General features: G+C 45.0%; 1 protein-coding gene across 4 annotated transcripts in view; it reads left to right on the top strand.

The window, feature by feature from the left end:
- Positions 1 to 27158, top strand: part of DOCK4 (dedicator of cytokinesis 4) — a 387382-nt gene that overhangs the window by 96959 nt on the left and 263265 nt on the right. For all 4 annotated transcript variants that reach the window (XM_032221143.1, XM_032221144.1, XM_032221142.1 and 1 more), the window contains exons 2-5: positions 697 to 780; positions 2879 to 2919; positions 14499 to 14554; positions 18888 to 18984. In XM_032221143.1, coding sequence (XP_032077034.1) covers positions 697 to 780; positions 2879 to 2919; positions 14499 to 14554; positions 18888 to 18984 — 278 coding nt within the window. The remainder of the gene's footprint in view (positions 1 to 696; positions 781 to 2878; positions 2920 to 14498; positions 14555 to 18887; positions 18985 to 27158) is intronic.

Genomic DNA, 27158 nt, shown 5'->3' with positions numbered 1-27158 from the left:
GAGTCTGCTTCCTGCCTAAAAAAAAAGTGTTTCTCCATTTCTCATCCAAGGAAATATAATATTCTACCTTTTAAATATTTCCTAGAATATTCCGTTCTTCTAGGAGAGGAGTGGGTGCTAATTTCCTACAATGTGGAAAGAAGCATCCCTTTAAAATTAAAATTATGTAGTCCTTTATCACTTTGAATAGTTCTGAAAGAAGTAGGAAAAAATCTCCAATATTTAATATTAAACTACACCATCAATATTTCAGTAATGGTTAGTGTTGGGGAAAAAGAATGGAAGGGAAGGGGAGAAAAGTAGCATCAAAATTAACATCAAAATTCCTGTTCATAATGTTTTTATGTATATTTTTCATTTTGTCATTTGTATGTTGATTTTTTATTCCTTTGTATTCTTTAAACTTATGAAATATAATTAAAAATCTATTTTGTGAACCATAAATTATTTTCTTGCTGAATTTCCCCCCCCCCCCAATGCTTTTAAACAAACTGTCCTTTTTTAATATAAAAAAAAGGATTTTAAAAGAAGGCTGTTACTGTTTCTATTAATCCAGTGATGTGACATTTCAGTGCAAATTGAGGTGGGAAGATTTCATTAATTGCTTTTGCTTACAATAGCACACTGCTAAATATCAAATATGTGGTTTTTCTTTTCTTAAAAATATGGTTAAATGAAATTTAATATCTTTTCTAGTAATTGCGAGTTTTCGAGGAACACTCCCTCATGGTTTATCACTGGAGATTGGAGACACTGTTCAAATACTAGAAAAATGTGATGGTAAGTGTTGAAAAAGCAAGCAACTGTCATTTGACAAGAGACTTCAAAATCAACTCACCTAATTATGCTAAAGTAAATATAAATGTTTGCTAAAGTTGAAAACTTATTTAATAAGAATAAAAGCCAAATTAAATTTTGTATGAGCAAAAGATTATTGAAATAATAGATGCTTGAATAACAGTAAATATTATCCAGTCTGAAATGTCTCAAAATAATCTATCCAGTTTGTTGCTGTAAAAAGATAGCTCTAATTGCAAGGAAATAATTATTCTGTATATAGTAATATATTTTTATTCTAACAATAACTATAGATTAAGATCTGATTGGAGTATACATTACTTCTTTATAATGAACTGTTAAATTCTTTCCTCAAAAAGATTAGTTTATATATTTTGAATTAAGTTCATAAGATTGTGTTAGATTGAGTGTTATTGTATGAAGGTACATATATTTGTACGATGTAATGAGATATAGCAGGGGTATCAAACACAAAACCCGTCGGTCAGATTTGGCCTGTGGGGTAAAAAGATCTGGCTTGCGGGCCTGCCCTGGGAACAGCGAAGGACAAATCCACAGTGCCTCTGCCAGCAAAAATGAAGTTCAGCAAGACTATACAAAGCCATCCTGGGCTCCATTTTCGGTCACGATGGCCTCCTGTAGCCCTCTGCCAGCTCTGTTTTTGCTGGCAGAGGGCTCCAGGAAGCCATCATGGCCCTAAATAGAGCCTCGTTGAGTGATGGTGAGCTGGCCATGCTCCTGGCCACGCCCCCGGCTCCCTGATGTCAAACACAACCCTGATGCGGCCCTCAATGAAATCAAGTTTGATGCCACTGAGATATAGTGTAGAAAATAGAGCACTGTAGAAATGGCACAATACTCTGGAGTTCTTTTGTAAGATTTTGCTAAGTCTTTGTCCCATGCATTCAAAGCAGGGGTGGGTTCCTGCCAGTTCTAACCTCTTCTATAGAAGAGGTTCCACAAATCTACAGTGCCGTTTAGAACCGGTTCCAGCTCCCTCCCCCCACCCTTCCGCACATCATCAAGATGAAGAGCGAGAGGAGGAATTTTGGGAGTTGAAGTCCACAAGCTGTCAGGTTTGAACACCCCTGGGGTTTTTTTCTCAAGGGTTAGGGGTGCAAGGGTCTTGTAACTTGACAGCTTTAAGACTTGCACACTTCAATGCCAGAGTTCCTGAGCCAACATGACTGGAGGAGGAATTCTGGGAGTTGAAGTCCACAAGTCTTAAAGCTTGAACACCCTAGGTTTTTTTTTTCTCTAAAGGGTTCGAGGTCCAAGGGTCTTGTAACTTGACAGCTTTAAGACCTGCGTGCTTCAAATGCCAGAGTTTCTGAGCCAACATTTTGGTTGCTAAGCAAGAGCGTTGTTAAGTGAGTTTCACCACATTTTACAAGTTGGCCATGCCCACCCAGTCACATGACTGCCAAGCCACTCCCACCCAGTCACATGGCTGGCAAGCCACTCCCACCCGGTCACATGGCCGGCAAGCTACTCCCACCCGGTCACATGGCTGGCAAGCCACTCCCACAAAGCAGGCCACACCTATAGAAGAGGTTCTAAAAAATTTTGAAACCCACCACTGATTCAAAGACAGCTAGGAGCAGCTTCTGAAGCAGAGACGCAAGTGTGTTATCATGTGTAAATTGATTACCTCAAGATTCATTAGAACAGTTTTTAAATTTGAGCATATTTTCTTTCCAAAACTGTTAACATGGAATTAAAGCGATTAAAAGGGCTAAAAAGAATTTTCAAACTATTAAACTGTCAAACTGTCACTTCTTAAACCTGCATAGTTCTTTATATAGAAATGCTATTGAATGATATGAATCTTATCTGCTTGTAACTGATGATACAGTAGTAGTATTCTATAAATACCCTTGTCCATTTTTGTTATTTGGGAAAGATACATACAGATACATTTTCATACTAAATATATATGGAACTATAGATTTTTACAGTTGTATTTTTGTTGTACTTTTCTTTTGATAAACTGATTTTTAGTTGGAAACTGTCCAGAGATATTTGGAAGCCAGGCACTCTATACATAAAGTAAAATGAAATATAAAATATTTCTTTTCAGACTGGTACAGAGGATTTGCCTTAAAAAATCCAAAGCTCAAGGTAAATTAATTTTTGTTTCTAAATTAAAATGTGTGTGAAAACTTGAGGTATTCATATAAAAGTAAAAGTACATAGTTTCTTGAGCAGTCATACAACATGTACGCCAAGTGGGAATAATGTTTAAGTCTGGAATAATTACTTGACAAGAGCTAAAGGTAAACTATAGTTCGCTATGGACTATGCTAAGATGCACTAAGAAAAACATAACTCTGCATGTGTCTCTTAACGCCATTGTTGCAATACTTAGAAAACATGCACCCCAGGATCCTGTTGGATTTTAGCCGTGAATGCTTAATTTTGTAGTGTAATTTTTAATGTTGTCTGTGCTTTACAAAATAAAGCTCAAATAAGGCTAAGTCAATAAGTCTTAAAGTACATACTTTGAATAATCTACCTTCCCTACTCAAAGTAGAAACTGTCATCCTTTTTACTACTGGTAAGGTCACTATACCTCCATCACTCCCTTGCTTGGAAGTCTGATTTTATAAAGTTCGGGTCTCCAGTCTCAATTGTCTGACTAGTGAACCCAAAATAAGGAAACACTCTTAGGAGCTTTGAATTCCCCAAAGCAAACCTTTATTGGATACACCATTTCGGTACTGAATAATCAAAACCAACTCTGGTTTTCCCGTGCAAATGTTGCTTAGTTAAACAATAACTTCTCTTTCTCCCCACCACTGGGTGATCACATTGTCCAATTATGAGACATCATTTTGTTCCAGGAAGAGTCCATTTCTTTCTCAAACACCTGCAGTGATGACCTTGATGGTTGCCAGACTCTTACAGTCCAAGACCCATCTTTCTTTTCTTTGAAGAGCACTGGGGCTGCCATCCTAGATTTTGCTGGTTGGGTAAAGACACTAGCTAGATTTTTATCCATGAAACTTCTGAGTTCCTCCATCTCTGTTGAGGACATTGAGTACATCTTTCCTTTGGGTAATTTTGCCCCAGGCAGTATTTCAATGGCACACTCAGTGGAGTGATGGGGAGGGAATATATATGACACCCGTTTGCGAAATGGTTCAGCTAGGTCCTGGTACTCTTTTGGGATGGCCATCCCCTTTTGGCCACTCTAAGCTAGTGCATTCATGGGTTCTACCTTTCCCATCCCCACCAATGGTGTTTTGCCACCTTTGTGTGTTATCCCCACACATTGCAATCCACCTCCTTTACTTCTCAAGTGTCATCTGTTGTCCTTCTAGTCGACTACTGGATTCCCTTTCTTCAGCCACACCAACCCCAATATCATAGTCTCTGCCATTTGGGGGACTATTATAAATTGAATAGTCTCCTCTTGGCTTCAGGATTACTGGCTCGGTTAGGCATGTAGCAGGCAACCCCCCCCCCCCCCCAGTGAGGGAGCCATCAACTTGTTCAAACTTCAAAGGCTGCTTCAATTTTTTAAGTCTCAGTCCCATCTTTTCCACCATCCATTGGCTAACCAAGAAGCGGGTGTAACCTGAGTCAACCAGGGCAGTGAAGACCCCTCTTGCTCTTGAGTGGGGCACTAACATCTCCAACTGGGAGGTCAAAGGGATGATGGTTCCACTTACCATCAGATCGTCGTCCCTCTTGCTGTCACTCTCGTAGAAGACCAGATTGGGCTTGTTGGTTTCCGGGTTCCATCCCCTTTGCTGGAGGAAGAAGAGACCTCCACAACTTGTTTCATCACCTGTGTTTTCTCCTTCACCTTTCTTGGTGCCTTCATGGCCTTGGTTGACTCTGAACCTTTGGTGCTGACATGGGCTGGGCCATTGGCAGCCCAAAGGCCCTCTTCTCCACATCGGAATCAGGCTTCAGGAGGGCACCATAGATTCTCCTTTGGGGTTGAGCGAGGGATTGTCAGCTCCTTGTGCACTGACAGTCATCTCTCTTAGCTTCGTTGGGGATGACCTTGGTGCTGTGTGTTGCTGGTACTCCAACAGGTCTAGCTCCACTGTGGTCGCCAACTGGTACCATGCCCTGAGGTCCGGAATTGTCCGGGGCAGGCAGTTTTGGTACAGTTGCTTGTTTAATCTGTCTTGGAAGTGGTAGACCAGCAAGCATTCTGATTAGCTTCTCAGCTTCTCAGCCAGGCTGCAGAACTCCTGAATGTATTCAGTTACAGGCCTACTCTCTTGCCTTACGGCACAGATCCTGGATTCCACTCAGAGGGCTTGTGCAGGATCTCCAAATCTAGCTTGAAGCTCATCGAAGAAGGCATCCACATCCTCCCAACTCCAGGGCCCCTTCTTTGTGGAGGAACACCACCCAGTCTGCCTTCTCTCCTTCTAGTTTCAAAGTAATTGTATTCAAACAGGGAACTTCATCTGGAAACATTGCTCCATATCTCTCCAAGTAGTTTCACATATGGTTCAGGAAATAGGCTTAACTTCTCTGGCCACCCAATAAACAGGACTTTCAGAGATGTGGGTTCTCAGTCATCCTGAACCTGGTTAGCCCCATTTGAGGCTGTGCTCCTGTGTTGCAGGGAATCTCCTGGGCCTGTCCCACAGCCGTGGGAAGGATGGCAATCCCCCTGGGGGATCCCAGCTCCTTGTCCCATGCTCCCCAGCCTCATCAGTTAGGATAGAGATGGGGTTGCTGACACTTGACCAGTCCCAAGTCCTGCTCCCAGGACTGACTATTTCATCAATGCCGCTGCTCCGCATCTCCATTCTGACAGATCTTTCACATAGCTGCTTCGCTGAAGGGCTATAGTATGCTCCATTGGTTCTTCCCAATCTCTGCAGCTCTCCTGGCCTTCCATTTGCTTCCTTGAGTCATGGCCACTCCAGGTAGGATCAAGGGGAATTCTGCTTTGGCTGCCTTCCCCACTCTGCTCGGCCATAACGTCTTCGGGTCAAGGCAAATGGATCCTGCCACGGTTCCTTCATCATGCACCAGTGGCTGCTCAGTCTTCTCTGCCCTCACCTTGGATCAGGTCACCATTATCTGTGTCCTGGAGCTAGCTTGGGCTGCTGCTGGTGTCTCCCATGGAATGACTGATTCAGGCTTCACTGCAGCAACAACTTTCCACTCTGTCCTAGACATCATTAGATCGCAGCTCTCTTGGAGGCATCCTAGTAGGCTGTGTTAAGTTAAAGAGAGCTAGTTTAATGTCAACTGTCTGTCAACTGTCCAATTAGTGAACCCAAAACAAGGAAACACTCTCAGGAGAATTGAATTCCCAAAAGTAAAACTTTATTGGATACACCATGTTGGTACTAAAGAAACAAAACCAGCTCTGGTTTTCTGCACAAATGCTTGCCCTGGTTAAACAATACTTTTTCCAGAATGGGAGGAGGGAATGGTCACACGTGGGTTTTATCACAGCCTGATTGGTCCAAGGCTGAGAGGAAATCTATAAATACCGGTGCCTGTCCATTGCTGGCCCAGATTCTCTCTCAGCCTGGTCCAAGCTGTAGAGTAGTTTGATAGGTTTCTATTTGTTTTCTCCTTTTGGGTGAGTTCAATCTGATTCCTATTTGGCTAATTGGGCACTTTAAATCCTTTTAAATTCTAAATTGATCTGCTGCGGCCCCAAGGGACAGATCTCTGCCTCGGGCGGCTGGGGGAGAGCCCAGTGGGGCACTAGTCTCCCCCCCCCCCGCAGGCCAGGAGCCTTTGCCCGTCCCCGGGTGCGGGGGTGCGCGCTCCATTCAAACTGCTTCATTCAAACTGCCTTGAAGCGGCTGTTTTTGCAGCAGGAAAGTTAAAGAGAAACTTTGAAGCCTCGAGGCTCCAGCGAGCAGATCGCTCTGGAGGGGCCTCGCTGCAGGCTTCTTTTGTTTGTGTTGCCGGGGAGACAGAGCAGGGGGAGGAGGGCGTGTGGTCTCTACTTAGAGGTTTTAGCCCGGCTTCTTCATGCAGCTCCCCTGGTAGGTCGTGGGCCTTCTCCAGGAGGGGGCGTTCTCCATCCCCCATAGATGATCCTCTGGAGGGCACGTCCAGAGGCCCCTCTTCCCCCCAAAGGTTGGCCCCTCAGGGCCCTGCTTCTACTTATGGGGATGTGGAGGATCTGGATAATCTCCCTGAAGGGATTAAGAGGCTTATTTCTGCAGCCATCACTCGGGGTATTGCCCAGCGGGACAAAGGCTCTCTTTACTCTAGGCATGGGGGGCTGAACAGGGCTCAGTTTCCGGCTTCCTCCCCTTCCATGATCAGTGAGACTTCCTTCCTTGGGGGGGGGGGGAGTTACCCCAGGAGATGGGATTCTCAGATGATGAGAATACCACTGTTTCGGAGGAACCTTCTTCTAAGGTCCTATTTATGCCCGCCTTGTTTAAAGTTCTCTTGGATAAGGCGAGGCACACCACCAAGGTCGGAACTGGGGATCCTTCTGTGCCCCCCCCAAGGGATCCCGACATGGTCATGTTCTCTGCCACAGCCACCAACAAGGAAGAGATCCCTGCCCCTCCCTTGTTCCTAGAGGTTCTGACCGACCAGTGGGCTAAACCTTCTAATTTCTCTTCTCCAGGCAGTACCGACCGTCGGCATTATAACATGGAGCAAACCTTTGCTCAGGCCATTCAGCTCCCGACGGTTGACATCCCTGTGGCCTCATTGGTGTCCTCCTCCCTGGTGGTGTCGGGCGATGCGGCAGATAAGTTGAAGCGAGAGGATAAGCGCGCAGAGCTTACTTTGCGGAAGAACTTCAACGCCACAGCGTGGGCCATTAAGGCGGCGGCTTCAGCTTCGTACTTTAATCGTGCCATGGTCATGTGGCTCAAGAAGCTGCAGGCACGCATTCCCATACAGGAAGACCGGATCCATCAGGATCTGGTCAAGATTCTGGCAGCGTGTCAGTTCTCAGCTGACGCGACCTTGGATACAGTCAAGTTTGCTTCTAGCGCCCTGGCCACCTCGGTCACCTCCCGTAGGCTCCTATGGTTGCGCCATTGGCAAATGGACAACAAAGCGAAATGGGATTTGGCGGCTGCCCCCTTCAAAGGGCCCGATCTCTTCGGGGAGGCCCTTACTCGCATCCTCGTGGAGGATAAGGATAAGAAGAAGGTCCTCCCCTCCACGGTTAAGAAGGCCGAGAACAAGTCACGTCCCTTCCGTAGGCAACGGTATAGGGCCCCTAGCTTCGGTTATAACCAGCGCTTCTCTTCTTTCTCTTCTGACAGGCAGTTCTTGGGGCAGCCATTCCAGGACAGGAGCCGATTCCAGGGCCAGGCTCGGCGGCCCTTTTGGGAGGAAGGCGGCTGTCCCTTCCGCAGGGGGAAGTGACTCGAACCCGAGTCATCCCATCGGCGGCCGCCTCGCTCTTTATGCGGACCGGTGGGACGACATCACGTCGGACACCTGGGTCCGAGCCATGGTTCGTTACGGGCTCAGGTTAGAATTTCTCTCCACTCCTCCAAATCTCTTTCGGTCGTTCCCTCCATCCCGGAGTCGAGAGCGCCGCCACCTGATGAGTCAGGCGATCGCCCACCTCCTCGAAATCCAAGCAGTGGAGGCGGTTCCCGCAGGGGAACGGGGCCGGGGCCACTACTCAAATCTCTTCGTGGTCCCGAAGAGCACGGGGGGTTGGAGAGCAATTCTAGACCTCAAGCGCCTGAACAGGTTTCTGGTCTACAGGCGGTTCAAAATGTCATCGCTCAAGTCCATCCTTCAGGGCATCAGGAAAGGCGATTTCCTGGCCTCCGTGGATCTCACGGAGGCCTATCTTCACATTCCCATCCTGCCCGCTCATCGCCGGTTCTTGAGGTTCTCCCACGGGTCCCACCATTACGAGTACAGGGCTCTTCCCTTCGGCCTGGCCTCGGCCCCAAGGACCTTCACAAAGGTCCTGGCTGCTCTGGCGGCCCATCTGAGATCGGTCCGGGTCCGCCTCCAATGTTATTTAGACGATGTCTTGCTTCAGGCGGGCTCCCTGTCTCAGGCCGTTTCAGATCTTCGGATTACCATTCGAAGCCTTCAGGCCCTGGGGTTCTCGGTAAACTTCAAAAAGAGCCATCTCACTCCCTCCACTCGCATTCTGCATCTGGGGACAGTCATAGATTCCAAGTTGGGGGAGGTGCGTCTGTCTCAGGAGAGGCAGGTCAGCCTTCGTCGGCTGGCGGAGAGCATTCGCACAAAGCGCTCCATTTCCATCCTCTCTCTGTCGCAGTTATTGGGCAAGATGGTCTCTTGCATAGGGATTGTCCCGTGGGCCAGACTCCATCTTCGGCCCCTTCAATGGGAGCTTATCCCCTATCACAGTGGTCCCCAACCCCCGGTCCGCGGACCGGTGCCGGGCCGTGGAGTACCTGGCACCGGGCCGCGCAGCGGCCGGGGGCCATGCAACGGCCGACTCTTCACTCATGCAGTGCCGTCGCCGGAGGGGGGGAGCTGCGCGGAAGCACAGGAGCAAGTGAGGCGAGGAGGAAGAATCCCCCACTACTACACCACCCCCTCCCCCTCCCCGAGTCAGCCGTCCCCTCAGTGAACGCCTCCGCCTCTTTCTCCTTTCTCGCCTCAGTCGGCTCGCCTGGAAGCGAGGCGAGGAGGGGGCGGACCATGCGCTGGAAGCGGAGCCCTTGGAGGCCGCTCTCTTCTTTTTCCCGCCCAGCCTTAGCTTGTGAGAAGGAACGGCGGGAGAGGTAGAGAGAGAGAGAGAGAGAGAACGTCGGGCAGCCGAGGGCGGGGGGGGTCTTTTGAGGGGAGATGGGGGGTGCGCGATTTTGGCGCCAGATTCAGGCCGCCGCTGCCGCTATTGCAGCGCACGGTGGAAAAGCGGCGGTCTTGCCCACCCCTTCCCTGCCTCCCGCCCACTCCAGTTGACGCAGCCAGGGGTGGGGGCTCGGTGCCTGAAGTCTCTTGCCTCTCTTCCAAAATTTCGCCAACGGGCATCGGTGAAGCGCGCTCTTTCTCTTCCTCACAAAACACATTTCCTTTCCCCCCACGCGTAGTTATTGGCGATATGGACTCTTGGAGGCTGCGCTCCCGGGTCGCATTTCCTTTTTGCAGCCCACGAGAATGCTTGGTTCTGAGCCTCAAAAAACGAGAGTTCTCTTAAGGCTGCAAAAAAGGAATATACTTTGGTCCTTGAAGCGCTTTTCCTGTTATTTGGACATTATATATATACGTACGTACATACGTACGGTATGTATATATGCATGTATGTATGTATGTATGTGTATATATATATATATATGTATGTATATATATATATGTCTGTAGTCCATAATATAGTGATGATTTAAAAAAAATTAGTTGAGCACATGGAATCTTTTTTCTTTTAGTATATTTTGGAGGTGGGGGCCCACTTTGTTATTTAAGATAGTATCTCCTTTTATATATGGTAGTGAAGATACCTAATACTCCCACCCCCTATTTCCCCCACGACAACCTTGTGAGGTGGGGGGGCTTAGATAGAGTGAATGAGCTTAATACTGTATTCTTTTTACATTGCTATCCTCTGGCTTATTTAATTTTGCCCTTGCTCTTTTTATCTTTGACCTTGATTAATTCAGCTGTTTATTCCTTAAAATCTACATACAAAATGGAAGGTGGGATATGATTCAGGTGTTGAATTGGGAAGGTGGATTTAAAAAGTATGTTTGTATTCCCCCATTTTCGCCCCCCCACCCCTGCGCGCGCTCAGCGGGCCACGGTAAAATTATCAAAGGCTGACTGGTCCGCGGCGATAAAAAGGTTGGGGACCACTGCCCTATCAGAGGGGACAAATGAGCAATTCCCTTCGGACTCTCTGCATCTCGGCGGGGGTCCGTGCATCCCTGGTGTGGTGGCTCTCCCCGGCCATCCAGCGGGGGTGTTTGTTCTGGGAGCCGAGCAGGGTGACCGTCACCATGGACGCAAGTCTGTTCGGGTGGGGGGCCCTGGTGGGCTCTCAGATGGCTCAGGGCAGATGGACGGCCTCGGACCTCCGTCACAACATCAATTGGCTGGAACTGAAGGCCGCGCGTCTGGCCCCGAGTCACTTTCGCTCCTCGGTGGAAGGGAGCCACGTTCTCCTCCTGACGGACAATGTGGCCACCAAGGCGCACATCAATCGTCAGGGCGGGACCCACTCGAGAGCCCTCTGGCTGGAGGCTCTGCGATTGGGGTCGTGGGCGGAGAAACACTTACAGTCTCTGGTGGCGGAGCACATCTCGGGACTCTCCAACGTCCAGGCGGACTGGCTCAGTCGAGCAACTCTGGACAACGGTGAGTGGCAACTCCACCCGTCGCTGTTCCGGGAGATCTGTCGTTGGTTCGGGTCCCCCCGGGTGGACCTGTTTGCGTCTCCCGAGAACACACAACTCCCGCGTTTCTTCACCCGTTTCCAATCCAGCTCGGCGGAGGGCACGGATGCCCTCAGGAGCCGGTGGCCCCCGGGCCTTCTCTATGCCTTTCCCCCCATTCCACTCATCCCAGGGACCGTCAGGAAGGTGGTGACGGAAGGGGCCTTGGTCATTCTGGTGGCCCCGTTTTGGCCCAGGAGGCCCTGGTTTGCGGACCTGGTTCAGCTGTCGGTGACTTCCCCGTGGAGGATCCCGCAAGGGGAGGTGGTCTTACGGCAGGGGGCCCTGATTCACCCAGAGCCTCAGTGGCTTCAGCTGACCATTTGGCTCTTGAACGGCGGCTTCTAGGGGGGGCTCATCTATCTTCCGGGGTCATTCGCACCATCGAGGCGGCACGTCGCCCCTCGACGACCCGCATTTATAACTCCACCTGGGCGGCGTTCGCCCGCTGGTGCTCCCCCAAGGGCATCTCTCCCGACAGAGCCACCATTCCCAATGTCTTGGATTTCCTTCAGAAGGGCCTGGAGGACGGGCTCTCGCAAAACACCTTGCGACGCCAAGTGGCGGCTCTGTCCTCGGTCTTGGGGGGGGGCGGGGTCTTCTTCCCTTTCCCAGTCTCTTCTGGTCAAGCTGTTCCTCAAGGGGGCGGCTAATCTCAGGCCTCCCCCCGTTCATAGATTCCCCACGTGGGATCTTCCGCTTGTCCTCAAGGCCTTAACGGGAGCTCCGTTTGAACCTCTCCGCTCGGTGCACTTGCGCTTCTTATCACTGAAGGTGGTCTTCCTGGTGGCCATAACTTCCACCCGGAGTATATCCGAGCTGGGCGCCCTGTCTTGTAAGGACGACCTCTGTCATTTTCACCAGGACAGAGTGGTCCTTCGCCTTGACCCGGCATTCGTCCCCAAAGTAAATACCCCCTTTCACAGGGCTCAGGAGATCGTCCTGCCCGACTTCTGCCCGAGTCCATCCACTGACAGGGAGCGTCTTTGGCATCGTCTGGATGTCCGCCGTGCCCTGCGGATCTACCTCCGGCGGACCAAGGATTTCCGCAAGTCTGAGGCCTTGTTCATCTCCTTCCTACCTGGAGCTCTGGGTTCGAGGGTGTCCTCGGCTACCATCGGCCGTTGGCTGCATCAGGCCATCTCGGAGGCCTACGTGGCCTCAGGGTGGCCGGTTCCGTCAGGCGTCACGGCGCACTCTACAAGGAGCGCGGCGACCTCGGCAGCGTGGGCCACGAGGGCCCCGTTTGAAGACATCTGCCGGGCGGCTACCTGGGCCACTCCAACCTCGTTCATCCAGCATTATCGTCTGGATGCTTTCGCGTCGGCGGACGCGTCTTTCGGTCGTAGGGTCCTACAGGGGGTGGCGGCTGAGGCTCCCCTTGGGCCCTAGAGTTCCTGTTCTCCCTCCCTGGGACTTTAGCTTGGGTATGTCCCACGTGTGACCATTCCCTCCTCCCATTCTGGAAAAAGGACGTTGGTCTTACCTGAACGTCTATTTTCTGATGGGAGGAGGGAATGGTCACAACCCGCCCTGAGTTCTGTCTGTTGGGGCCAAGGGGAGGGCCCGGGGGGGGGGGGTTCTCCCGGGGTTTGTTGTGTTGTTTCTTGTTTTTCAGTTGTACCGTTCATGTTCGAGAATCTGGGCCAGCAATGGACAGGCATTTATAGATTTCCTCTCAGCCTTGGACCAATCAGGCTGTGATAAAACCCACGTGTGACCATTCCCTCCTCCCATCAGAAAATAGACGTTCAGGTAAGACCAACGTCCTTTCTCCTTCTCCCCACCCCTGGTTGATCACATTGTCCAATTATGAGATGATCTTTTGTTATGAGAAGGGTCCGTCTTTTTCTCAAGCACCTGCAGTGGTGACCTTGCTGGCTCTATAATCTCACAATCTCTGCATACCTTCTCCACATTCCATTTTGAATTCCCAAAAGTAAAACTTTATAGGATACACCATTTTGGTACTGAAGAATCAAAACCAACTCTGGTTTTCCTGCGCAAATGCTCACTTAGTTAAACAATAATTTCCCAATAATTCCCAATAATTTCCATGCATACATTCTCAGCATTCTATTTCCCTCTTCCCTCCTCCCAGTTCATTGTCAAGTTGAAAAGCATTAAGGTTTGAAAGAAGTGGTTCAATCTTGACACTCATCTGTTATCTAGCCTTAAGTTAAAGAGGGGTTGGTGATATACCCTAAAATGGATGTCATAGCACTCAAGGTATTGCTAAAAGAGCCCACTCAACTTTTAAAGTTTTTTTTAAATGTGTGAAATAAGATTATAATCAAACCTCACATCTTAGGAGACAAGTCCACTAAAGTTTAGAGAGTGGAATTTAAGCAACCCTCTAGGTATAACTCCAGCCACACAATAACAGTATAATAGACTTAAATATTGAGTGAGGTGATATGGCATCAGCTATTGCAGATGTTATCTCTAGGGAGCGGGGAGAGGGGAAGGGATGAAAAGTGCTAAGCATTGGGAGTGTACAAAAATTATCTTATTGCAGTAAATAGTTGCAAGGTGTTTGGGATAGCATATTACAAATAGCTATGAGAAAAAGCTTTCAAAACCAAAAACTATTCCAGAGAGATTCTAGATTTTTTTTTCAGCTTTATGAGCTTAAATTGCAAATGCGAATGTCAGCCTCTGCTTCACTTACTTACTATCAGCTGCCATAAGAAACGGGCAGGGTGGGGGCATGGTGTTTGGGATGGGAATAAATGGTACAGGAGTGAATGGAAAAGGGAGTTTTCTTCTCATCATCTTCTGCGCATGCTGGTGGCCGGTGTTTGGACTTGGTCAAGACCAACCGTCCTGCATACCAACCTGATGATGCCTTTTGGAGATGCACCCCTCATGACATCCAAGGGAGTTGCAGATTGGACACTGGGGTGGGGTCGTTGGAGGGAGGGGGCTGGGTTATCATTTGATATGTATTTGTTTGAGCCTTCCTGGCTCAGATCTTGCTTTACTTTTGCTGCTATCTTTTCATAACCAGTAAAAGTATTATAATTCCACAAACAATGGAGTTAGGAGTTTTCTTTCTTGGTTATTGAGGGAGGCATGCCTGACAGCGAACTTCTGTCCTGAGGTACTTAAGAGGTGCTGTTGCTTCAAAGAAAAGCTTCAAAATTTGATTGATCACATTCTCAGACATCATTTGTTCCTCTCCTACAACAGCAACCAAAATCAAATGTATAAATTGCTTTCAAAATGTTGTTTATCCAGGCACATTTCATATGTCATGGACTGTCTGAATATATAAAGATACATAATATTTGCTGTCTAGAAATTGTTGACTTTTTAAAAATGCATGTTTATATAACTGTTGAACTATTTAACTTCTTTTTTCAGGGTATCTTCCCATCTAGCTTTGTTCACTTGAAAAATGCATGTGTTAAGAACAAAGGGTAAGTGGAAATTCGAAAACCCTGAATTTTAGCAAAAGATAAGGAAAAGACATTGGTATCTTACCACATTCCTAGTGGAGTGGCAATATACTTAATGTGACAAATAATTAAGCATATAGGGAAATACCTGTATTTAATTAAATTACTTCATTATACTTTAATTGTCAAATTTTACTCTTTTTATCCTGACCCAATTACTTTTTTGAGCATGCTGGTCCGGAATGGGACCTTCAGGCTCCTCCCCTCAGTCCATTTACATCAGCTTTCCTCTCCGCTGACCCTCCCCCGGCCATTTGCCGTGGCCAATGGGCTTCTGGTCCTTCAGTCCACGCTCTTTGGCCCAGCCCATTCGCCAAGACACCGTTTGGCCGCACGGCCTGCCTGTATGTCTTCTCCCTCCCTGCCCCTCTTGCAGCTGTTTGTGGTGGTTTATTTTTCTTTTTTTCAGTGTCTTTTATTTTCTTTTGGAATAAACCTTACATGTCAAGATCTAGCTGCTGCCAAAGTTCCCTGTACCTGATCCTGCCTGCCTGACCCTGAACGGGTGGTTGGTGGCAAGCAGGTGGCAAGGAAATGGGGGGAAATGTACTGAACTGCTGTCTCAACAACGGCAAATGTCAGACTCAACTGCGGTCATAAAGTAGAGCAGGAGGCCCTAACAGAATCGTGGAATAACAGAGTTGGAAGGGACATTGGAGGTCATCTAGTCCAACCCCCAGCTCGAGTACAGTTATATTTATGACGGTTGCCATAAAGACAGGTAAAGAAATTTCAGCTAAATTTTTGACCCAAAAGGTCCCTAGCAGGCAGTTTTTCACTGAGCCCGTCAGAGCTCCGCTATTTCCCAACCGGTCTCGTCGCGGCGCTTCTAGGATTCTCCAGCCTTCCACCTTCTCTGCTCTCTCAAAAACCCAACAGCTTAATAACAAAAGGAGATTTCCCATCTGGTGCTGCTGTCTATCTCTCTTCCCCATCTCTGAGCATGTACCGAGTTCTCTAATTCCATTGGACAGATGGATGGCCTTGATCAGAAGGGATTAATTCTATTTATGCCACATGTTTCGGATGGCTGCTTGGCCAGATCCCAAATCAATCCAATTCAGCTTTTCCCTACAAGTTAGTCTTCCGTTTATGACCACAAATTGAGACTGAGCTTTACATTGTAAGTGAACAATTTACGAAGCGAATTTGTCCCATTTTCCGACTCATTTGTGATGGGAATTGCTGCAGGTGTTAAAATCAGTCACATGGTTGTTAAGTGAATCTGGCTTCCCCAAATCTCCATTGCTAAGAAAGACAGCTGTTCAGTGAGTTTGGACCCATTTTACAAGTTTTCTTGCTACTGCTGTTAAGTGAATCATTGTTTAAGTCAGTCAAGCAGTCATTAAGCAAAACCGGATCCCCCAGTGACTTTGCTTGTCAGACGGTCGCAAAAGGGGAATCACGTGAACCCAGGACATTACAACCATCATAAATGCGAGTCAGTTGCTAAGCATCTGACTGTAAATCACGTGACCACTGAGATACTGCAATGGTCATAAGTGTGAAAAATGGTACATTAGTGTAACTTTGAATGGTCACAATATGAACTGTTGTAAGTCGACCATTACTTGTACTGTTATCCAATTTGATGGTAGTCCTTGACTTATGACTATCATGGCCAACCTTGACAGATGTCATATGTCCATACCTAAGATCAATCATATATTCTTCATACAACCTTTCCTATGATTGTCACATAGTGAGACAGTTGTCAAACAGGACCATCCGACCATCCAACCATTTTATGACCGTTGTTGCAGCAGTCACTCAGCAAATCCCACCTTGTTAAACAAACTTCACCATTGTTAAATGAAGACCCTGGTTTGCTATGGCCCCAACAGCTGGAACTTCAGTACTTCAGTATTCCGTACTTCAGAATACATTTGTTTTTTTCTTCCCCACGTAGGTTATAAGTTGGAACAGTCACTAAGCGAATGGTCATAGATTGAGGATTTCCTGTTACAAGACTTATTGAATTGGTTCGATTCCAGCACATCTGGAGTCAGCTTTGTACAGAATGTATGGGTGACTCTGCTACATGGTCTTTGGAGTATCTCGAGTTTGTTTCAGCCTGCATGTAATCTTAGCTGGTTTTGACTAGCCAGGTTTAAACCATGAAAGTTTGGAGTAAAATCTGTACATTAAGGAACCTAGACTTCCCAAATACAGGTAGTCCTCGACTTACAACAGTCCATTTAGTAACCGTTCAAAGTTACAATGGCACTGGAAAAAGGGACTTAAAACTGTTTTTCACACTTAGCGGCCATTGCAGCATCCCCATGGTCAGGTGATCCAAATTCGGACGGTTGACAATTGACTCATATGATGATCGCAGTGCTGTGGAGTCACACGATCCCCTTTGCAACCTCCTGATCAACGAAGTCCATGGGGAACCCAAATTCACTTAACGATCATGTGACTTACTTAACAGCTGCAACTATTTGCTTAACAACAATGGCAAAAAAGTTCGTAAAATGGATGAAAGTTCACTGAACAGCTGTCTCAATTAGCAACAGTGATTCAAGGCTCAATGGTGGATGTAAGTTGAGGAGTATCCATACTCTTCCTTTACAAGTGCTTCAATCATTGGTAATCAAGCAGGCCTTTACTCTCAACTTCTCAATCTGGTCCACAGTGATTGACATCCACTGTTGGAGGACAGATGGAGTAAAATACGGCGAAACTCCTTTAACAACACTCTCGCTTACCAACCAAAATTTTGAGATCAGTTGTGGTTGTAAGTCGAGGACTATTTATGTCTTCCTCTGCATGGCAGCCTTATCCTAGAAAACTCCTTCCCTTTTCTGATAATTTTCCTCTCTGTTGGAGGCACCAAAATAACCCAGATGATATAAGATCTCCTGCTGGAGCAGGGGGTTGACTAGATTACCTCCAAGGTCCCTTCTAACCTTGCTACTCTATGATTCTGTTAGGGTCTCCTGCTCAAGCAGGGGAGTTGGACTAGATGATCTCCGTGGTCCCTTTCAACTCTGTTACTCAACCCAACAATGTGCCCCCCAGCTCTTCTCTTCGAGCCAAACCTAGCTGGCCCCATCACAACATCGCATGCCAATTGCCAGGGGAGGGGCCGGCATGCATGTGGCAGTCAGGAAGGAAATCGCAGCAACAAACGCAACTGCACAACTTGTGTGAGGCTGAGATTTTTGGGTGGATGTAAAAACTTACTTAAGCTACCTTAAAGCCACTGGACACAAGGGTGACTTCTGGAGGACCATCTGACCTGACATTGGGAAAGCAGATACAGGCAGTCCTTGACTACATGACCGCAATTGAGTCTGACATTTGCCGTTGCTGAGACAGCAGTTTGGTGCATTTTCCCCCATTTCCCTGCCAACTGCTTGACACCAACTGCCCGTTTGGGGTCAGGCAGGCAGGATCAGGTACAGGGAACCTTGGCAGCAGCTGGATTTCAACATGTAAGATTTATTCCAAAAGAAAATGAAAGACTCTGATAAAAAGAAAAATAAATCACCACGAAAAGCTGCAAGAGGGGCGGTGAGGGAGAAGACATACAGGCAGGCTATGACATTGGGGAGGAAAAGATGGAGAGAGATGAGAGAAGCTGATATGGGAGCTTCTTGCAGCCTTCCATGGGGCTGGGGGCGGGAGCTGGGGGCAGGGCACAATGCAATCTCCCTCCCTCCTCTTCCTTCCTTACCCTAACAAGGGCCTGAGGCTGCCACACCTCCCTCATGACAGAAACTGCTTTCTCCTGCTGAGACCATGAGCCTCTGCCATTCAGCTGTCACGCCTTCCCCATAGCCCCTGCAACCGCCTATCGCCCATCACACGCTAGCAGGCAAAAACACTGTGGCTTCTGTCTGCCACCCAATTGGCTGGCAGCTAACTGTCCCATACGGCCAAAGGCCCAGGACAAACGGTGTCTCGGTGAATGGACCAGGCCAAAGGGCTCAGGGAGGAGGCCCATTGGCCAGGGTGAATGTCTGGGGGAGTGGAGGAGGGAAGCTGGTTGTAAATGAGCTGAGGCAGGAGGCTGGAGGTGAAGAAGGTGTAGGATCCTGAAGGTCTTAGACACTGCCATAGGTAAGACTCTGGGCCCCAAATGGTTGCATGACATTGATGTACTGAATGTACAGTTATCATGTAATAGCCTCTTCAAGGCACTCCTAAATATTTATTGATGACTCCATTAATTGGCTAATTGCAAAAAATTCCATACTCAATTTCCAAAGGAACTTTATTTTTAGCTGAATAAAAGTAATGCCACTTTAGATTTTTATTTCACACTTTTTTCTTCTGATTTTAATAGGCAGTTTGAAATTATTATTCCAGCAGAAGATTCTGTTATTACAGAGATGACTTCTACTTTAAGAGACTGGGGAACAATGTGGAAACAGCTTTATGTGGTAAAGAAATCATTATTTTTCAATATAATATATTTGTGTATACAGGGCTGCTTTTTGACAATACGTTCACAATATTTCAAAACAGAAGCAAACAATGTAATCTTATCTGTGTTGAAGAAGAAACATATGCAGTGTATAATATTAAAAGAAAGCATAACAATGGCAATGGACAAGCATTATATTTTAAAGAACTTCAGAGTATAGTAAAATACATTTTAGATTCAGGTGTTGGAAGAAAAGGCTGAAATCCCCATGCCATATGTGGTAATCAATAACTATAATTAAATATTAGAGCTTTCTCCCTGATTCTTCAATGATCCAAGGTTAAAAAATTCATTTAAAAAATTAAATTTGGAATAGTTTTGGACAGTGGTTATCTTATTTTTTAAATGCTATCTTCATGAATGGAATTTATGCAAGCCTTTTGAAACGGATGGATTAAGTTTTATTCTTCTACCTTTTCTTTATTATTTTCTGTAATCTATAGACTAAAGTTTTCCTCTTTCATTGCTGTGGATATTTTTCTAATTCATTTAAAGATTGGATTCCTTTTTCTAACTTGAAATACAAAAAAGATACAAAAGGAAACTTTTTAACAGCGTTACCGCTGCTCACAGGCTGGGAGATTTTTGTTTCTTCATGGATTGTTTTGACTTGGCACCACAAGGTTTATTGCTTGGCTACAGAGAGTGATAAGAAGGGAAGCACACAGATGTCCCTTTGAAGTGGAAACAACATTCTTTGTGAATCTATGCTTTAATCTTATTAAGGTTTAAGGTTTTAAGGTTTAAGGTTTTAAGGTTTTTTTTTTTTTTTAAATATATATTTTATTATGTTTTCATTCTATACAATCACATATTCACTGTGCTTAATCAGGGCATATAACATTGAATAATAAACACGGCCCTCATATAGAAAATGCCCTCTACAATACAAACCCAGTATACCACCTTAACCTGCCATACACCCTCTTTCAACCCCCTCCAACTTTCATTCTTCCTTCTCACACACCCCTCTACGCCTACTTCCCCTCCCCTTCTTTCTAACCTTAACCCTATCACTCCCTCTCCATTCCCTCCCTTCTCCTCCTCCTCTCTCTCACCCTCTCCACCCTCCTTCTTCTTTCACTCGACTCTTTCCTTCGGTATCTATTACCTTCCAGTATATTCGGTTTGTTCTATTTTCGCACTAACATTGAAAAGCCACAGTATACAAATACAATCATGGAATTTAACACATATTGTATTTCCCCCCTCCCCCTAAATCCCCACCTCCCTTCCCTCCCCCCCGACTTCCCAAAGACCATACGTGGTATAATTTTTGAACAATCACAGTCTAAAATATCTCTACATTGAACTCAGCTTCTTACTGTTACCCAAATTTTAAACAATTTAAATTATTACTGATACTAAGCATAAGCTATCTGGAGTTTCTTAGTCCCATATTTACTTTTTATGTAATCAATCCACTTTTTCCAGTCTCGTTTATATCTCTCATTTGAATGTTCTTTGAGATATGCTGAGATTTTGGCCATTTCGGCTAAGTTCATAACTTTCAAAGTCCATTCTTGAATTGTAGGTAAATCTTTCTTCTTCCAATACTGCGCCACCAAGAGTCTTGCTGCCGTTATTAAATACAGAATCAAATTAGTCTCTGCTACTGTAAAATCAATACATATACCCAGTAAAAACAACTGGGGGGTAAATTTTATCCTTCTTTTAAAGATGTTTTGCAGGATCCACCATATTTTTATCCAGAATGCCTTAACATTACGACATGTCCACCATATATGAAAATATGTAGCATCACAAGAACCACATCTCCAACATTTAGGTTGAACATTTGGATACATAGAGGCAAGCTTTTTAGGATCTAGGTGCCATCTATAAAACATCTTATAAAAATTTTCTCTCAAGTTTTGTGCTTGTGTAAATTTCACATTTCTTACCCAGATTCTTTCCCATGTTTCAAGCATTATTGGTTCCTCGATATTCTGAGCCCATTTTATCATACAATCCTTAATCAGTTCCGTTTCAGAATCCATCTGTACTAATACATTATATATCCTCTTTATATGCATTGAGCTTTGATCTCTTATTTGTTTAAACAAATTATCCTCAACTTTTACAAAGCCAATTTTTTGATCTGTTTTCCACCTAGCCTGTAGTTGACCATACTGAAACCACGTTTGAACTACCTTCTCTTCTTTAAGTACCTCTAAAGATTTTAGTTCCATCACCCCTCTTTCTGAGATAAGAAGTTGTCTATAGGTGGTTCTATCGTGTTTTTGTTCTACATTCATATTTTCAATTGCATGTCTAGGAATTGCCCACATGGGCACTTTATCATTTAGTTTATGTTGATATTTTTTCCAAACCCGCAATAAAGCATTTCTTAAGATGTGATTTTTAAATTTCTTATCCGTTTTTTTGTTAAATAACAGGTAAGCATGCCAACCATATAACAAGTCATATCCCTCGATATTCAAAATTCTGTCATTAGTTAGATGAATCCAATCACTAATTGCAGATAATGCCACTGCATCATAGTATAATTTTAAGTTAGGTAATTTCAATCCTCCTCTTTCACGTGCATCTTGCATTATTTTCATCTTTACCCTCGGCTTCTTTCCTGCCCACACAAATTTATTGATACCCTTCTGCCATTCTAAAAGATTCGCATCTCTTTTAAGTATTGGTAACATTTGAAAAAGAAATAAAAATTTTGGTAAAATGTTCATTTTTACTGCCGCTATTCTACCCAGCAAGGACAAATGCAGTTTTTCCCACCTTTTCAACTCCAACTGTGTACTATGCCAAAGTGATTCATAATTATACTTGTATAATTTCCCATTTGAGATTAAAATATTAACTCCAAGATATTTAACTTTTTTAACTACCTCACATCTTAGCATCGCCCCCAGTTCTTCCTTCTGTTTGGTAGTCATATTTATAGCTATTATTTTGGTTTTTCCTAGATTTATTTTAAATCCTGAGACTTGACCATATTGATTGATCGTATTCAGTAATACCCTACTAGTTTCCTGCGGTTGTTCCAATATTATAACCAGATCATCCGCAAATGCACGGACTCTATATTCTTGCTGTCTAATTTTAATCCCTTTTAGACCGCCCAGGCCCCGTATCTTATTCAACAATATTTCCAAAGTTATAATAAACAATAATGGGGACAGAGGACAGCCCTGTCTTGTACCTTTTTCAATTTGAAAGGAGTCTGTCAGATTTCCATTGACAATGATCTGGGCTGCTTGCTGCTGATATATTGCACCAATTGACCGTAAAAAGCCATCTCCTATCTGCATTTTTTGCAATGTCTTCAGCAGGAATTGCCAATTAACTCGATCAAAGGCTTTCTCCGCATCCAAAAATATGAATGCGGCCGGGATTTGATTGTTCTTTCCCAGGTGTTCTAAAGCGTTGATAATTAATCTAACGTTGTCCTTCATCTGTCTGCCCTGTATAAAACCAGTTTGATCGGTATGTATCAGTTGCTGAATTACCCCCATTAGCCTATTTGCTAATATTTTAGTAAAAATTTTATAATCTACATTGAGTAATGAAATAGGTCTATAATTTTTTGGTTGGGTAAGGTCTTGATCTTCTTTGGGTATCAACGATATGAACGCAGTCTTCCACGAAGGAGGCACTTTCCCTCCCGATTGAATTTTATTGAATAATTCTCTGAGGGGTTCTACCATTTCTAACTGTAGATTTTTATAATAAACAGCTGTTAAACCATCTGTGCCTGGTGCTTTCCCTAACTTTAATTGTTTAATTGCCTGCAAAATTTCCCCAGAGATTATAGGTTGATTCAGCTTATGCCTATGTTCTTCTCTAACTAGGGGGATTTTCTCTTTATCTAGGAATTTGTCTATATCTCCGTCCTTAATTTTATCCCCTTTATACAACTCTGTAAAAAATTCCCGAAATACCTTTTGAATCTCTTCCTGTTGAAACACTTCCCTCCCTCTGTAACACAATTTGGATACATTTCGAGCTTTCCTTTTTTTTCTAATCTGATAAGCCAACCACCTACCGGGTTTATTTGCATTGCAGAAAGTATTATGTTTAGCATATAATAAACTAGTAGCTACCTGGTCAGAGATCAGCATATCAAACTGAGATTTTAATATAGCAATTGTTTCCCTAATCTTTGTATCTCCTGGATTCAATGTTAACTCTGACTCTTTCCCTTTAATTTCCTCTTCCAATTCTTTTCGTTTTTGCCCTTGTTTGTGTCTATGTATTTTGTTTATATTCATTAATACTCCTCTCATATACGCTTTGCTTGCATCCCATACATATTCCAAAGATGTACCCTTGTTCATATTGAGAACAAAATATTCCGATAGCAATTTTTTACAATCATTAACATACTTTTCATATCTAAATAAGTTTTCATTCAACCTCCAGGACCTTCTTGGCTGGGCTACCCTTCCCAATTCCATCCAGACTGGATTATGGTCTGAAAGAACTCTCGCCATAATCTTTGTCTTCTTCACCCTACAAAGTAAATCATTTGTAATTAGTATAAAATCAATCCTTGAAAGAGATTGATGTCTATTGGAAAAAAAGGTAAAGTCATGTTCTTCTGCATGCCTCTCGCGCCAAGCGTCTCGCAATTCAAAGTCGTCCAGCATGTCAAAAAAGGCTTGGGGTAACTTAGCTCGAAATTTGGTATTTGGGCGAGCTGTCTTCTTATCTCTTTTGGTGTCGATCACGCCATTCCAGTCACCCAATAATATACAAGACTCAAAGTCCCACTGTACTAATTTAGCGTGGAGATTTCTATAAAATCCATCTTGTTGTTGATTAGGAGCATAAATTCCCAAAAGTAACGTCTTTTTCCCTTCTATGATTAAATCTAATGCAATATATCTTCCAAAGGGATCTGCTTCAATTAGCTCAGCTTTAATATCTTTTCTTAAATATACTACTATGCCATTTTTCTTTTCCATGGCTGAGGTCGCAAAATGTTGGCCCAGTTTGGGGTTAAACAAATATTTTTGATCGGTTGATTTGATATGAGTTTCTTGCAAGCAAATTATGTCATTCTTAAACTGTTTGAGATAATGAAATATTTTCTTTCTTTTCTGTGGAGAGTTCAGTCCGTTAACATTCCATGTCAAAATCTTAGTTGTCATTTTTGGTTGCCTGAAGCTTTTTTAGAGCCTCCCGCAAGGCCTGTCTCACCTTTGGTTTAGCTCCTCCCACAGCTTCTGAGCTTGTTGCAGTAGCTCCTTGATCAGTGGCCAACGATTGTTGAGATTGTTGCATAGTAGCTTGTTTATCCATTTGTCTGGTGGTCTTACGGTTGGATCTTTTTTCCTTGACTCCTTGCCATTCCGGAAGAGGGAGATGATACATTTTATCTGATGGTTGTGTGGTTTGCTGTTTATCTTGTTCGTCTCGTGGTTTTTCACCATATCCCGAAGGTTCAGGGTATCCCATCTTCAGAATCTTATGATAGAAATCACGAGCTTTCCATACAGAGCTGAGACGATATCTTTGTTTGTCCATTGTAACTATAATACCGAATGGGGCATCCCATCTGTACTGTATCTGACGCTTTCTGAGCTCTTCCACCAGAAAAGCATAATCTCTTCTGGCTCTTAGCATCTGAGGTGGTATTTCTTTCAAAACAATCAGGTCCTGTCCACCAATTTGAAGCTTAGTATTGTAAGACTCTTGTAGTATCATATTTCTAGATTCTCTTGTAACAAAGTATATTACTACGTCTCGGGGAAGTTGCCTTTGTTTTGCCGCCCATGAGTTAACACGAAAAATCCTGTCAATCTGCCAATCAAAATTGGATCCCGGTTTTCCCACCAGACGGTCAAAAGCTTCAGAAAATTTTAGCTTCATTGAGAGTTTCTAAATTATCTTCCATTCCAGAAATATATTCTGTTATCACATTTACAATTCCCATCATATTATCATTCGTTTTAGTGACCCTGGTATCGAATTTGTCATATAGAACTTCCATCTCATTCCTTATTTCATCTTTGAATTCTTTGAGCATTTCTAGATTCTGTTCTCTGAATTCTTTAAACATTTCTAAGTTCTGTTCTCTGGATTCTTTGAACATTTCCAGAAAAAATTCTTTTGTTAGTACATCTCCACTAGGGGGCATAGATGGTGGGGGCTGCAGCTTTGTACCAGGTATGGGAGACGTTTTCGGAGGTAATTTGACAGAGGTTGATTTAGATGCCATTATATTTTAGTTTTAATTATTTATTCTAAATTACTAATCCACTGTACTATGTGGAGAAAAAGAAATTCCTCCCCCCCCCTTTTTTTCCTTCTTTTTTTTTTTTTTTCAAGGGGTTTTACGGAGGATTTCAAAAGAGAAAGTCCGTTTGGAATGTTTGGAATGTCCCTGTTTCAACAACAAAGAGTCTTGAAAGCTTTAAGGGAGTAGCTCTAATTAAATTATAAGAGATTGTTTCTTTAATTCTGTAGCAGGAAGCCGGAGATAACAAATGCAGAAGCTGTAAACGCCATTTTGAAGACAATTAAACAAAAGAGGTTTTTATAACATTGAAGCTGGTATTTCAGATAGAGAAAGGTTTTCAAAGTTCACAAGTTTGGTCTTTGCTCGTATTGATTTTTAATAGTCTCTTTTCTAAAGATTGTCCTGAGGGGGAGGGGTTCTGTCTAGTGCTGTGAATAACAGCTGCGAAGTTCAGGTCGGAGTTGAATGACTCAGCTATGGGTTGATCCTCCCCCTCCGTCCACAGCTCACAAAAAAACAAACTGTGAACTTCAAAGAAGATTCTTACCAGCTGAGATTCCTCACTGCTTTTTTCTTGTCTGAAAAAAGAGTTATCTTGTTGATATTAAGTAGATAACGAACCTGAATTCTGGGGGCAGCTCTGTTAAACTGCCGACGGCGACAGGCCACTCCCCGGAAGCCAAGGTTTTAAGGTTTTATTTGGTTTGTATGCCGCCCTATTCTCGGAAAACTCAGGGCGGCTAACAATCAGAAGGGGAGGGGGTACAAAGATAAAAATAAAAGACAACAATTTAAAATACAACAACAGTCGTAACCTTGGATGGGGCTGGAAAATTCAACAGCCCCAGGCCTGCCGGAACAGCCAGGTCTTAGTTGCTTTGCGGAAGGCCGGAAGGGTGGTAAGGGTCCGGATCTCAACGTGGAGATTGTTCCAGAGGGCTGGAGCAGCCACAGAGAAGGCCCTCCCCCGGGGAGTTGCCAGCCGACATTAGCTGGCAGATGGAATTCGGAGGAGGCCTAGTCTCTGGGATCTAATAGGTCTTTGGGAGGTGATTGGCAGGAGGCGGTCTCTCATGTAGGGCTTTAAAAGTAACGACTAGCACCTTGAAGCGTGTCCGGAGACCAATGGCAGCCAGTGCAGCTCGCGGAGGATAGGTATAACGTGGGTGTACCGAGGTGCACCCACAATCGCTCGTGCGGCTGCATTCTGGACAAGCTGCAGTCTTCGAACACTCTTCAAGGGCAGCCCCATGTAGAGCGTGTTACAGTAGTCCAGTCTTGAGGTGATGAGGGCGTGAGTGACTATCTGAAGGGCCTCCCGGTCCAGGTAGGGTCGCAATTGGTGCACCAGGCGAACCTGGGCAAAGACCCCCCTGGTCACAGCCAACAGATGATGTTCTAGAGTCAGCTGCGGATCCAGGAGGACTCCCAAATTGCGAACCCTCTCTGAGGGGCGTATAATTTCACCCCCCAGGCTGAGAGATGGAATAGCACTTCTACTGCTTCACTGAGTTGGCATGGGGCGGACAGATACAATTGCGTATCGTCCGCATATTGATGATATTTAATCCCGTGCCGGCATATGATCTCACCCAGCAGCTTCATGTAGATGTTAAATAGGAGGGGGAACAGGACCGAACCCTGCGGCACCCCATAATTGAGGGGCCTAGGGGTCGATCTCTGCCCTCCAACCAACACCGACTGCGACCTGTCCGAGAGGTAGAAGGAGAACCACCGAAGACGGTGCCTCCGACTCCCACCTCCCGCAACTGTCGCAAAAGGATACCATGGTCGATGGTATCGAAGGCCGCTGAGAGGTCAAGAAGCACAAGGATAGAGGAGTGACCCCTATCCCTGGCTCACCAGAGATCATCGATCAGCACTACCAAAGCAGTTTCCGTGCTGTAACTAGGCCTGAA

This window comes from Thamnophis elegans, chromosome 7, assembly GCF_009769535.1.
Source record: "Thamnophis elegans isolate rThaEle1 chromosome 7, rThaEle1.pri, whole genome shotgun sequence".
NCBI lineage: Eukaryota > Metazoa > Chordata > Lepidosauria > Squamata > Colubridae > Thamnophis > Thamnophis elegans.
This window is presented reverse-complemented; position numbering and strand designations above follow the sequence as displayed.